General features: G+C 42.8%; 1 protein-coding gene across 2 annotated transcripts in view; it reads left to right on the top strand.

Annotated features, from left to right (window-relative positions):
- Positions 1–11,596, top strand: part of SLC49A3 (solute carrier family 49 member 3) — a 58,773-nt gene extending 47,177 nt beyond the window's left edge. The window contains exons 9-11 of one of the 2 annotated variants that reach the window (XM_066604479.1): positions 3,298–3,455; positions 7,201–7,313; positions 10,572–11,596. In XM_066604479.1, the coding sequence (XP_066460576.1) occupies positions 3,298–3,455; positions 7,201–7,313; positions 10,572–10,690 (390 nt within the window). In that variant the 3' untranslated portion in view covers positions 10,691–11,596. The remainder of the gene's footprint in view (positions 1–3,297; positions 3,456–7,200; positions 7,314–10,571) is intronic. The other variant, XM_066604480.1, reaches the window with a different exon arrangement.
- Positions 11,597–12,370: the final 774 nt, after the last annotated feature.

Here is a 12,370-nt window from a genome sequence, read left to right on the forward strand (position 1 = left end):
AAGGAAATATAAAAGGATAAAAGGGGGAAAAAAATGTGGAGGGAGGGGAGTAGTGGGGGTACAGATTTAAATACATTTATATCATATAAAAACCACTTATCTAAATATAATAAATGTTAATTAATAAAATAATAATGGACCTCAGTTTAAAATTTCAGTTTAAATATTCCTAGAATTATTAATAAAATTTCTCAAGTGTTTCGTTTAGTCCAAAGGGATGTAATGTATTAAATTTAAAAATATAAAACATTTCTTTCCTTACTAACTTTGAGTGATTCCCTAATGTAATTTGTTCCAAAGGTGTAATGGATATTCCCGACGGGTCAGCACTATGATGAACTGAAAAATGTTTAGAGACACTATGTGATGCAAATTGTCTTTTTATGTTATAGCGGTGTTGGTTAAGTCTACACCGTAATGTGTTTGACGTTCGCCCTATGTAACGTAAAGAGCAAGGACATTCAATAAGATAAATTACGTTTTTGGTGTTACACGTTAAAAACTGTTTAATATGATGAGGTGGATTTGTTGAACCTAAATCAACTGTTTTTCTCTTGTTGCAAATATTGTCACAACATTTGCAACCATTTTTTCCGCATTTATATGATCCTGTTATTTGTAATATTGTGTTTTTCTTAAAGTTGGACTTGCAATTGATTGACCGGGGACAGGACGGAGCTAGGATATTCCCAAAGGTTTTATTCTTACGGTACGTAAGATTCGGTTTTCCCACTAAAACCGAATCTTACGTACCGTAAGAATAAAACCTTTGGGAATATCCTAGCTCCGTCCTGTCCCCGGTCAATCAATTGCAAGTCCAACTTTAAGAAAAACACAATATTACAAATAACAGGATCATATAAATGCGGAAAAAATGGTTGCAAATGTTGTGACAATATTTGCAACAAGAGAAAAACAGTTGATTTAGGTTCAACAAATCCACCTCATCATATTAAACAGTTTTTAACGTGTAACACCAAAAACGTAATTTATCTTATTGAATGTCCTTGCTCTTTACGTTACATAGGGCGAACGTCAAACACATTACGGTGTAGACTTAACCAACACCGCTATAACATAAAAAGACAATTTGCATCACATAGTGTCTCTAAACATTTTTCAGTTCATCATAGTGCTGACCCGTCGGGAATATCCATTACACCTTTGGAACAAATTACATTAGGGAATCACTCAAAGTTAGTAAGGAAAGAAATGTTTTATATTTTTAAATTTAATACATTACATCCCTTTGGACTAAACGAAACACTTGAGAAATTTTATTAATAATTCTAGGAATATTTAAACTGAAATTTTAAACTGAGGTCCATTATTATTTTATTAATTAACATTTATTATATTTAGATAAGTGGTTTTTATATGATATAAATGTATTTAAATCTGTACCCCCACTACTCCCCTCCCTCCACATTTTTTTCCCCCTTTTATCCTTTTATATTTCCTTTCTAATCCATCTTATTTTTCATTTCCCCCCCCCCCTCTTTTTCAATCATATAGTTATGTTTTTATGAGTGTGTGTGTGTATATATATTTAGTTTTATCCTCCCCTTCCGTCCATAATATTTTCATTTTTTTCCTTTATTTATATATAATAATATGTAATGTTTATTTAGTTTCCCTGATGATACATTTCCCTTGTATATACTTGGTCCAAAAAGGCTTCCATATGTAATCATATGACTAATTCTATCTACGGCACTCCGTTAGTGCGATCATGTGACCCAGCGTCTAAAAACGTCTGATGTCACTATGCACAATGGAATCCCATGTGACTAAGCCACGGGAAGATCCTGGTACTGAACGTCATCACGTTCAGCGTACCATCATGTGACCTCCCGGGATCCATGACGAAAGATCCCATGGAGGAAAGTAGCGGAGACCCGCCTCTTCTGCGCGTCCAAGGATGCTGAACGCAGGCCGGAGGATCCCGACACTCAACGTCACCACGTCCAGCGTACCATCACGTGACCTCCCGGGATCCATGACGAAAGATCCCATGGAGGAAACCAGCGGAGATCCGCCCTCTTTGGGCGTCCAGGACGCTGATTGCTAGCCGGATTGACTTGGGGGTCTGTTTCCCAATACGGTACAATACTATATAACCTCCCCCTTTCCCCCCCTCTCTTTAGTTTCTCCCTTCTTTCCCTTCCTTCCCCCCTCCCCCCCCCCCCCCCTCCCCCCTCCGTCATGAGTTCCGATCATGTGGTGATAACTTAGTGTCTTTGCAAGGGAACTGTTCAAAATATATATAGTTCCTTTATATAATGTATAAACAACTATATGAATATATCATTAATAATGAGAGTGGGATATTACTAATTAGAAATTATACATTGTTTAGGGATGACAGATTGCTTAGACTGAAACTCCTCCCCTTCCCCTTCCCCTTAGAGTATGTTAGCTATAAATAGGAACCATTGGACATGTGTCCCTTATGCTTGAAAAAGGCTTACAAAAAGCCGAAACGCGTTGCGATACTTATCCACTTACCCTTGTATGTATATAATAAATCGTTTTATGAAATATACCCCTGCACCGTTGGAGTTTCCCTGCTTCTTTGGATATTGGGGTGCCAGGAGTCCAAGGCACCCCACACCAAGTAAGACTTTTTTCATTCTGTTGACACAGCTGGATGGAGCGCATTAAGTGAGTTTTTCTGCTTTTAAATTTTACATTTCTCTCCTCCTTGACAACACTGTTTCGGAGTCGCTCGCTGCTGCTCTCCCCTAGGGGATGTCTTTGGACCATCAATGTACTTCATTCCAATTGATTTGAAACACCCCAGTGGACCCATGAACTGACCGGTTTCCTTTCATTAGGACCGGTTCAGTTGCGGTGAGTTTTATTTCATTTTATAACTGTTCCTGATTGCAACTTCGTTATACACCATTGGAGCGCCGCTTCTGATTTTCTGTTTATTCCAAAAATGCATGATGTTACAGCCAGCTTTCCAACCTACTTAGGGTGCTTCTTCAGGCTTAATGGAATGGATCCAAAGAGGCATAAATACATATGAAAAAGGCACAGACACGGTGTGATTAATGTGTACTTAAAACACTACCAGAACAGGAAGAAAAGAGTAAATACTTACTTAGTCCACTGGTAAGGGATGTGGAAGTTTTATGGTCTCTAAATTGGTGTTAGGGGTTCACCATAGGTCATCTTATGAGGACACTTCACCTTTAACGTTGGGAAGTCTCACTACAAGGAGTCTGCATGTAGCCCGGCCTGACTTTCTTAGGTTTCTGGTTTTGTAAATGACCTTTGTTTGCCATTTAGGCATCTAATGTGAAGCATGTGGCGCCCCTGCTGGTGGTCATCTGCTCTTTGCTGGGATTGTTTGGCTTTGCAATCTATCCGATTGCTATGGAACTGGCGGTGGAATGTTCTTACCCGGTCGGTGAAGGAAGCTCCACAGGCTTGGCTTTTATATCGGGGTAAGTAGAACGGTTAGGTGTCATCATCTATAATTATAAGGCTGGCTTCACACGTCACTTGTCACCAAATGTGGCATCCAGGTAGAACCATAGGCTTTCATTGACCCTTTCAAGAGCAGGGGTGTCTTGGGCCTTCATGTCCAGAGCAAAGTTTCAACTTTTTGGAGTTCTGAATTCCAAAGGTGGTGGTTTTTTGTTTTTGCTTTTTTTCCTCCTTAGTTTACTCCTAAATATTGAGTTGTTTTTTTGTTTCGGAAAATGTGAGTCTAATTTATTTAAAAATTGGGGTATTTGTTCCAACAGATCCATTTCAGTTTCCCCGCACCAAGGTAGTGTTATGCATGGCATTATCCATGAAAACATCAAAGGATTCCTTTTGGGGCAAATATCTTACTTTACAAAAAGTAAATATATGAATATCGCTTAAGAGCCGAAAACAAGCTTTAAATGTATCTCCCTCGGCTTTACATTCGCTATATAGGAGGTATTCCCTTAAAGACTATAGCTTTATATAAAAACTAGCTGATATACCCGGCTTCGCCCGACTTAAAGGGCTAGTCCCGCGCCGAAACGGTTTTTGTTTTTTTTTTTCACCGCGAGACAACCGCGATGCAGGGGTTAAAAAAGAACACCGGAGAGCGCTTACCTGAATCCCCGCGCTCCGGTGACTTCTTACTTACCTGATGAAGATGGCCGCGGGGATCTTCTCACTCGGTGGACCGCAGGGCTTCTGTGCGGTCCATTGCCGATTCCAGCCTCCTGATTGGCTGGAATCGGCACGTGACGGGGCAGAGCTACATGGAGCCGGCATCCAGCACGAGCAGCCCCATTGAAAAAAGAAGACCGGGACTGCGCAAGCGCGGCTAATTTGGCCATTAGACGGCAAAAATTAGTCGGCTCCATGGAAACGAGGACGCTAGCAACGGAACAGGTAAGTGAAAAACTTTTTATAACTTCTGTATGGCTCAGAATTAATGCACAATGTACATTACAAAGTGCATTAATATGGCCATACAGAAGTGTATAGACCCACTTGCTGCCGCGGGACAACCCCTTTAATTTGGTACGGGTGTTTATCTGGTGTTCACATGGAAAATCTTATGAAGTCGTGGTTACTTTAGAGATACTGAGGAAAAACATATGTTCACCATTTTGCATAGTTCTCTGCGTTACCCAGGAAACACCACGTGGAGGTAACCATGCGACATTTCCTTCATATAAAATGACATCAGGAAGTGGGAGAATTAGATTCCGTACGTAAAATTTGGACGCTAATTCTTTTGCGCTTAGAATTAATTGAGTTGGGACCCATTAACTTTTCCTATTTATGACATATTCAATGCTTATGGCAAATGTCATGTTTCTATGACATTGGGAAGTGAGAGATTTAGATTATGTACGTAAAATTTGGACGCTAATTCTTTTGCGCTTAGAATTGAATAATCGAGTTAAGACCCATTAACTTTTCCTATTTATGACATAATAACCAATGCCCGTGCTAAATTTCAAGTAAGAAAATTAGATTCCGTACGTAAAATTTGGACGCTAATTCTTTTGCGCATAGAATTGAATAATGCAGTTGGGACCCATTAGCTTTTCCTATTTATGACATAATCAATGCTTTTGCCAAATTTAATGTTTTTATGACATCGGGAAGTTGGAGAATTAAATTCTGTACGCAAAATTTGGACGCTAATTCTTTGGCGCTTAGAATTGAATAATGGAGTTGGGACCCTTTAGCTTTTCCTATTTATGACATAATCAATGCCGTGCCAAATTTCACGTTTCTATGACACCGGAAAGTGAGAAAATTAGATTTCGTACATAAAATTTGGATGCTAATTCTTTTGCGCTAGAATTGAATAATCGAGTTGAGACCCAATTAGTTTTGCTATTTTGGAGATAGTCTATGCTTGCGGCAAAATTCATGTGTCTACGACATCGGGAAGTTGGAGGTCTTTCCTTTTCCTGAAACCCTAGACTGCTGGGCAATATAATAAGAGAAGATAAAGACAGACACCGCATTTCTCCATGCATCTTGACATGTATGCGTGTGTAATACACGCAAAGATACAATATCTTGCAACCTTTATTGTACGCGCATTTCATGCACTGTGTATGTGGCAGCATGGTGTAGTTGTGCGGGGGCTTATTTTACGACACGTTCTGTAGTTTGTGTCGGTACCATTTTGGAATACATACCACTTTTTGATCACTTTTTTTTTTTTTTATTGCATTTTTTCTTGGAGACAGGGTGACCAAAAAGCACATTTCTGGCGTTTTTTTCTTTATGACGACGTTCATCATGCAGGGTAAAGAATGTGTAACTTTGATAGATCGGACAGACGCAGCGATACCAAATATGTATTTTTGTTATTATTTAGATTCTTTTTTTACAAATATGGCAAAAGGCTGCAAGTAACAGACAGATCCGAGCCGTCCCGGTCATAGCCTCCCATGTACAGACTTCCATATAGGGTGGGAAGTTGCCTTTATGAAGGGGCTGTTACCATCTTCTCTTCCATTCCAACCAGCCCAATAAAGTTATTGAATACATTTTATGAAACTGGTTCCTATAAAAACTAGAACTTGACCCGCAGAATACAAGACGCCCCGCAGCCACACGGATGGGAAATAAAGCTAGGGCAACCGAAACACAAAAGGGGAAACTATTTACAGGGTCGTTAATATATTATTTGGCACCTTTTAGTGACAAACTCATTTTAGCCTTAACATGGGATACAAATTCAAAACCAATAAAAAAAAGACAATTTTTGGGAGGGCTTTGACAATTTTACCGTGCCTGTTGGGGGTTAAATCTATGTATCTTCATGTGGCCGTATTTTCTATGACTGCTATGAATATGCAACATGCACTTTTCTCTGTTTTTGGCTCCATAATTCCATTTATCGGTATTCTTTTCTTTTGGGCAAATATGGATCTGCATTTAGGCAGTAGAATATAATACCAGTAACAGCGAATATGGAGGCAAAAACGGATGAAGCCGGAATGATACAAATGGCGCACGGTTACAATGCTATCTCTAAGGGCTCATGTCCACGGGCAAAATGTGATTTAAAATCCGCAGCGGATCTCCCGCGCGCGGATCCGCACCCCATAGGGATGCATTGACCACCCGCGGGTAGATAAATACCCGCGGATCGTCAATAAAAGGCATTTTAAAAAAAATGGAGCATGAAAAAATCTGGACCATGCTCCATTTTCATGCGGGTCTCCCGCGGGGACGGCTCCCGCGGGCTTCTATTGAAGCCTATGGAAGCCGTCCGGATCCGCGGGAGACCTAAAATAGGAATTAAAAGCATTTACTCACCCGCAGCGGACCGCGAAGCTCTGCTCTTCCTCACGGCCGCATCTCCCTTGCTTCGGCTCGGCGGATGTGCCCGGCGCATGCGCGCGGCACGTCGACGACGTGCCGGCGACGTGCCGCCGGCGTCAGGAATTCATCCGCCGGCCGAAAATGAAGATCCGGCCGTGAGGAACAGCTGACCTTCGCCGCCCGCTACGGAAAGGTAAATGCTTTTAAATTTCTATTTTCAGCGCTCATGCCCGCGGGGCAGGAGGGACCCGCTGCAGATTCTACATGTAGAATCTGCAGCGGATCTGATTTTCCCCGTGGACATGAGGCCTAACTCTTCATAATCACTGCCGTAGTACAAGATGCTGGTGAGAAGCCGGCCTGAGGAAGAGCTCTGCCTTAACATCTACGTGTCTACTTTATCTCCAGTCAGGTCCAGGGATTAATATTCATGGTGGGCTTCCAGTCACTTACGAAACCTTACGCCGTTTCCCATTTGTCCTCGTGTGGAATGGATCAGATTGAAATATACGACTGGTCAAGTATGTGGTTTATTTACGCACATAGACTATAGTGCATATTATATCTTCACTGATACATATTACTCAGACTCTGCCTAAAAGGGAATGTTTCCAAAGCACTGGAACATATTCAACCCCCCCTTACACCCCACCCCCCCCATGCCACTTAAAGGGGTCAGTCACTTTATATGTGCTCAGTATTAAGTATATCAATGTGTGGCAAATGAGAAGAGAAAACCCGTACCAATATATCTTATGGGTCAAAGTTACTTCTGTTTTATATCGCTCTTGCCCTGCGGTGTGTCAAATGGAGGGGCTGCTTACCAGGGCACGGCCATAGCCAGACTACTGGTTCCCCTTGTGCACCTGCTATGTTCTATGCACAGACCCCGGGTTCTAAGTGGCTGCGCATGCGCAATCCAAGAGATTACTGAACTTCTGCATTCTGCACAGACATTCTGTTATGAACAGCTGGCTGGGGTTTCACCACTACCTAAAATTGCCTCAGAACCTCTCTGTCCTTCCTGGTTGCTACTGACCAGGACATGTGACTGCTGCAGCCAATCACTGGCTAAAGGTCACTGCTATGGCCGGTGATTGGCGGCAGCAGTCACATGTCCTGGTCAGCAGCAACCAGGAAGGACAGAGGGGTTCCGAGGCAATTTTAGGGAGTGGGGAAACCCCTTTAAGGACATCCCATACGTGTTTTTGAGGCAGCAGTTGGGCTGTATTCCTCATCACTGCATGAAGGATCATGAAGCCACAGGTCACAAGCCCAGCTGTCAGGAATGGTCAAATGGTCAGACGGCCAGCATGGAAGGCAAATAAGCAACCAGAGGGTGGGGGACCGACCACTGAGACTCCCGCCAATTACAGGAACGAGGGTCCTTGGTTTGAACGGAGTAGCAGTTGGTTCTGCACACTGCTGCTTCATTCAACCTCTGGACAGAGAGAGACGGCTGAGGGCTGCATGCCTGACTGCCACTACTGCATTCAAACAGGGGCCACCCGTTTTTTCATGATCGGTGGGGGCCCCGGGGGTCAGACCGATACCCATCAGACATTTGTCATTCTGTGAATTGTATTAAATCAGACGAAAAAAAATATCACAATTGTTCCCGCTGTGGCCAAAGCCCTATTCTTGTCACAACGCCACTAAATCCTGTTGTATGTATCAGATGCCAGCGGGCTCAAATATGAATCTGACTTTAAGGGCCCTTTGTCAGTGTTTCTGAACCTCAGTCCTCGGTTACCCCAACAAGGCGGGTTTTCGGGATTTATTTACAATTGTGGAGGGGATGTGATTGTCACAAGTGTTCCCTCTGTAGGATATCTTCATTCATGTATAGAGATGAGCGAGCAGTGCCTTAGCCGAGTATCTCCCCGCTCGTCTCTAAAGATTTGGGGGGCGGGGAGGAACAGAGGGGAGATCTCTCTCTCCCCCCGCAACTCACGTGTCACCAGCGCCGCCCCCCGAATCTTTACAGACGAGCGGGGAGATACTCAGCTAAGGCACTACTTGATCGAGGATGTGCCTTAGCGAGTATACTTGCTCATCTCTATTCATGACCTGTTGAGGGTATTGAGGACTGGAGTGGAGAAACATGGGACAAATTGTGTGCCCAGGACTGGAGGGGGAGTAATATCACCTGCGCTTTCTTCTTTTTCTTGCATTTCTGCTGCGGTTGTGCCCGCTCCCTTTATGATTTTGCAAGATGGCCACTCTGCCTGACTCACTACCCAATGCACATCGGCAGTCAGACACTCCATCCTGATTGAGTCAGAGGGCAGATGTAGTCTAATGTTCTACCAATACTGTGTGCATTGGGCAGTGCTAAATGTGCGCCAGCCATCTTGGAAGACCTAAGAGGGGTCCGAGGAACCAGCAGATCCATGGTAGAACCGGCAGAAAGGAAAGCAGCAAATATTACTAGTCTACTCTATTTGTCACAAGACAGGTTTTTTTTTTTACTTGAACTGGAGGGTCACTTTAAGCCCCCCTGAACTTAGATATATTTTTTTTTTAATCTATCATTGTTTTTAGTCTTTTCATACTTAAAACCCAACTACAAATGTTATACGTGTAAATAGTCTAAAGAAAAAAGAATAAAGCAACATCCTGTCGTGAAGAAATTAAAAATCACTTTAAACAGGCGTAGCATTTTTATGGTATTAATCAGTACATGTAGATAATAGTTTAGCCATTGAAGGGGCTGTCTGGGAAGGTGAAATCTTTACCTGGACATGCTGTTTTGGTACCACCTTGTTCAGCCTGGTTACAAACTGGGTCCCGTCATCACAGGGGCTGGCTGTTCCACTCATCTTAGTAACTAAGCCAACCCCATTGTCTGTCACAGCTGATGCAGAGATGGGGAAGGGACTGTTTGTTCAGGTCACCGCAGCTGGTTCTGCTCATCCTAATAACAGAGTGTGTCTATACCACTGTTGGAACAGGGTCAGAAGCGGAGGTTCTGACTCCACAGGTCTGGGTAAGGATTTTGCCTCCCTGGACAACCCCTTTAAGGCTCTAAACTCTTGCAGTATTAACTATTTTGTGGGACAACCCTTTTATCTTCTATCCACAGGGTAAGAAATAACTTTCTGATGGGTAGGGGGGTATGACTTAAAATTCCCACTGATCATGAGAATGGAGGTCCCAAAGATCACTAAATCAACGGAGCAGTGGTCTTGTGCAATGGAGTGGTTCTGCGCATGCATGACAACTTTCTTTTGTGGAACAACCCCTTCAGTGGCATGCCCAAAAAATCTCCAGAGCTTGCTGCACTGACCATGCAGTTAAACCCTAGAAGATTTCTGTGGACAGCTCTAGTGCTGAAATGTGCAGAGCACTGAGCTGTCATCTGAAATCCTCCGGTGTTTTTACTACATACTCAGTGCAGCAAGCCCCAGAGATTTCCCTGCCATAATACCAACTGTCAAAGTAGTGCAGTACTTTCAAATACTTGTGAGATTTAATTGCATTGTTGACTCATTTAAAAAAACCTGCCCTGTGACGCATGACGCGGTAATAATAAACCTACCACTGAAGGGGTTAAGGGATGGAGGTACAAGGAAGGCATTTCCCAAAGGCTGTGTACTGCTTCGTGCTAAACTACCGGCATTGGATTCTGGACCCCGCACAGTGTGTGACCTTAGCGAATGTTGTGTCTAATCAGTAATACCAGAATGGGTACGCCGCTTCAGCTCTTGTACCGTCATATTGTATTTCCGTCACACATTTACTTGCTTATTAATGGTCCCTTTTCTTTTCCTCAACAGTTCCCACTTTAGTAATGGCGGGGATCTGCAGCGCAGGCGCCTGCATCTTTATCATCTTTTTTCATACGGACTATAAAAGGTTAAAAGCAGAAATGGCAGCTGAAGAACATGAAGAGTAACGTGTTCAGCCCTGAGGTTCTAGACATATTTATATAGATGGCAACGCTAATGGAAGCAAACAGATGGGCGAGGTCCTGGCATGTAACACGCAGGAGGATCATGGGACGGGGGTTACTGGAAAGGCCTCCATAAAGGGGAGAGATACTAAGTTTTAAACAGCTTTCACAGATACTTTTTTTTTTTCCCCTCTCTCCCCTAAAAGATTTCCGTTTGGTTTCCAATGGAGTTGTACAGATAACGGGTCACACTGAAGGCCGAAATAAACTTACAATGATTGAGCCCAAACTGAGGCCTTCTGTAGGTGATCTCCTCCAAGATAATGAAGCCCTTATATCTCATGGTGCTGCTGTGTGCAGAGAGCGGGTTCAAATCAGATTACACTAGTAGAGTACCGGAAATGGCCTGATCAACGCCATCGAAAATCTACGGAGCCAATTAAAGAAACCCGTTAATCAGAAGCAACCGATATATAAAACACAATTAAGATAATGCGAAACCAGATTGTATCATTGCTTCTAACACCTGAACTAAAAGTCTTGGTTCACTCCATGGGAAGGCATTGTAAGGCCGTAACTGAGGCTAATGGTACTAACATGGTGAGACATTGTGACTACTAGGCTTTATGTTTCACTTTGTCCATCACTGCTGTTTTATTACAAGTTACATTAGATTATCTTTCCAACAATGTATAATTTTATGGAAGGGATTGGCAGTAGTAGGCATTTATGGAACAAATCTCCCGAGGGTGAACTTACCCCCATTAAACATTTTGAAAACAATTTTGGTAAAAGTTGAGCATAACATTGAAAATATTTGTTGTATTTAGACTTGAGGGTGAAGAGTCAAATGTGATAGAACCTCTTTACGGTAAAAGTCATTAAAAAAAAATCCTATACTTGCCTATTCCTCCCTGTCAGTCTTCTTACCGCATCTTCTCCTGGCCTCTCAGGTCACATCACCTCCAACCGGCCGGATCATCATCTTTCTGTGAAGCGTACTTTGCCGGCATTCTGCAGGTCAGTGTACGCGATGTCACGAGTGACGTAGTGTTCACTGCCTCGGAGTTCCAAAACAGGAAGAGGAGGTTGTTTTTTTTTTGTTTGAGCATAATGGATTGAAGTCTTTGGATGAAAGGCATAGATTTCCTATGTATGGCAGGTGCAACCAACCCCAAGTAATGTCATACCCACCTGGGTAGATGTATAGACAAATACTAGAAAGGTTCAAAAATTGGCTATAAGGCACGCCCTTCGGACATAGATAATTCTATCAGGTATATTTTGCCAAACCTCTATTTATAAAACCAGCATATATATATACATACTTAAGGACAGCAGACCTCGTCCTCAGGGGTTGCTGGGGACACATCTGGATGGTGAGGGGTGTCTTTAGAGAAGGCTTTGCATCCAGATGTTTCCCCAGCAACCCCTGAGGACAAGGTCTGCTGCCCTTGAAACGCGTATATATGATGGTTTTATAAGCAAACAGACATTTGGCAAAATATACTTCATGTCATCCATTATGGCCGAAGGTCCCGCCTTATACCCTTTCTGGTGCCCGGTTATAGGTAGGCTTTTCTTTACCCGACAGAACAGGGTCAGTTTCCATTGATTGCCAGTCTTGTACCAGTGTGTATTTTCTCATCTTTACACCCAGGTAGGTCCCTGTGGCGGTGCCTT

The sequence above is a fragment of the Eleutherodactylus coqui genome, chromosome 5, assembly GCF_035609145.1.
Source record: "Eleutherodactylus coqui strain aEleCoq1 chromosome 5, aEleCoq1.hap1, whole genome shotgun sequence".
Taxonomy (NCBI): Eukaryota; Metazoa; Chordata; class Amphibia; order Anura; family Eleutherodactylidae; genus Eleutherodactylus; species Eleutherodactylus coqui.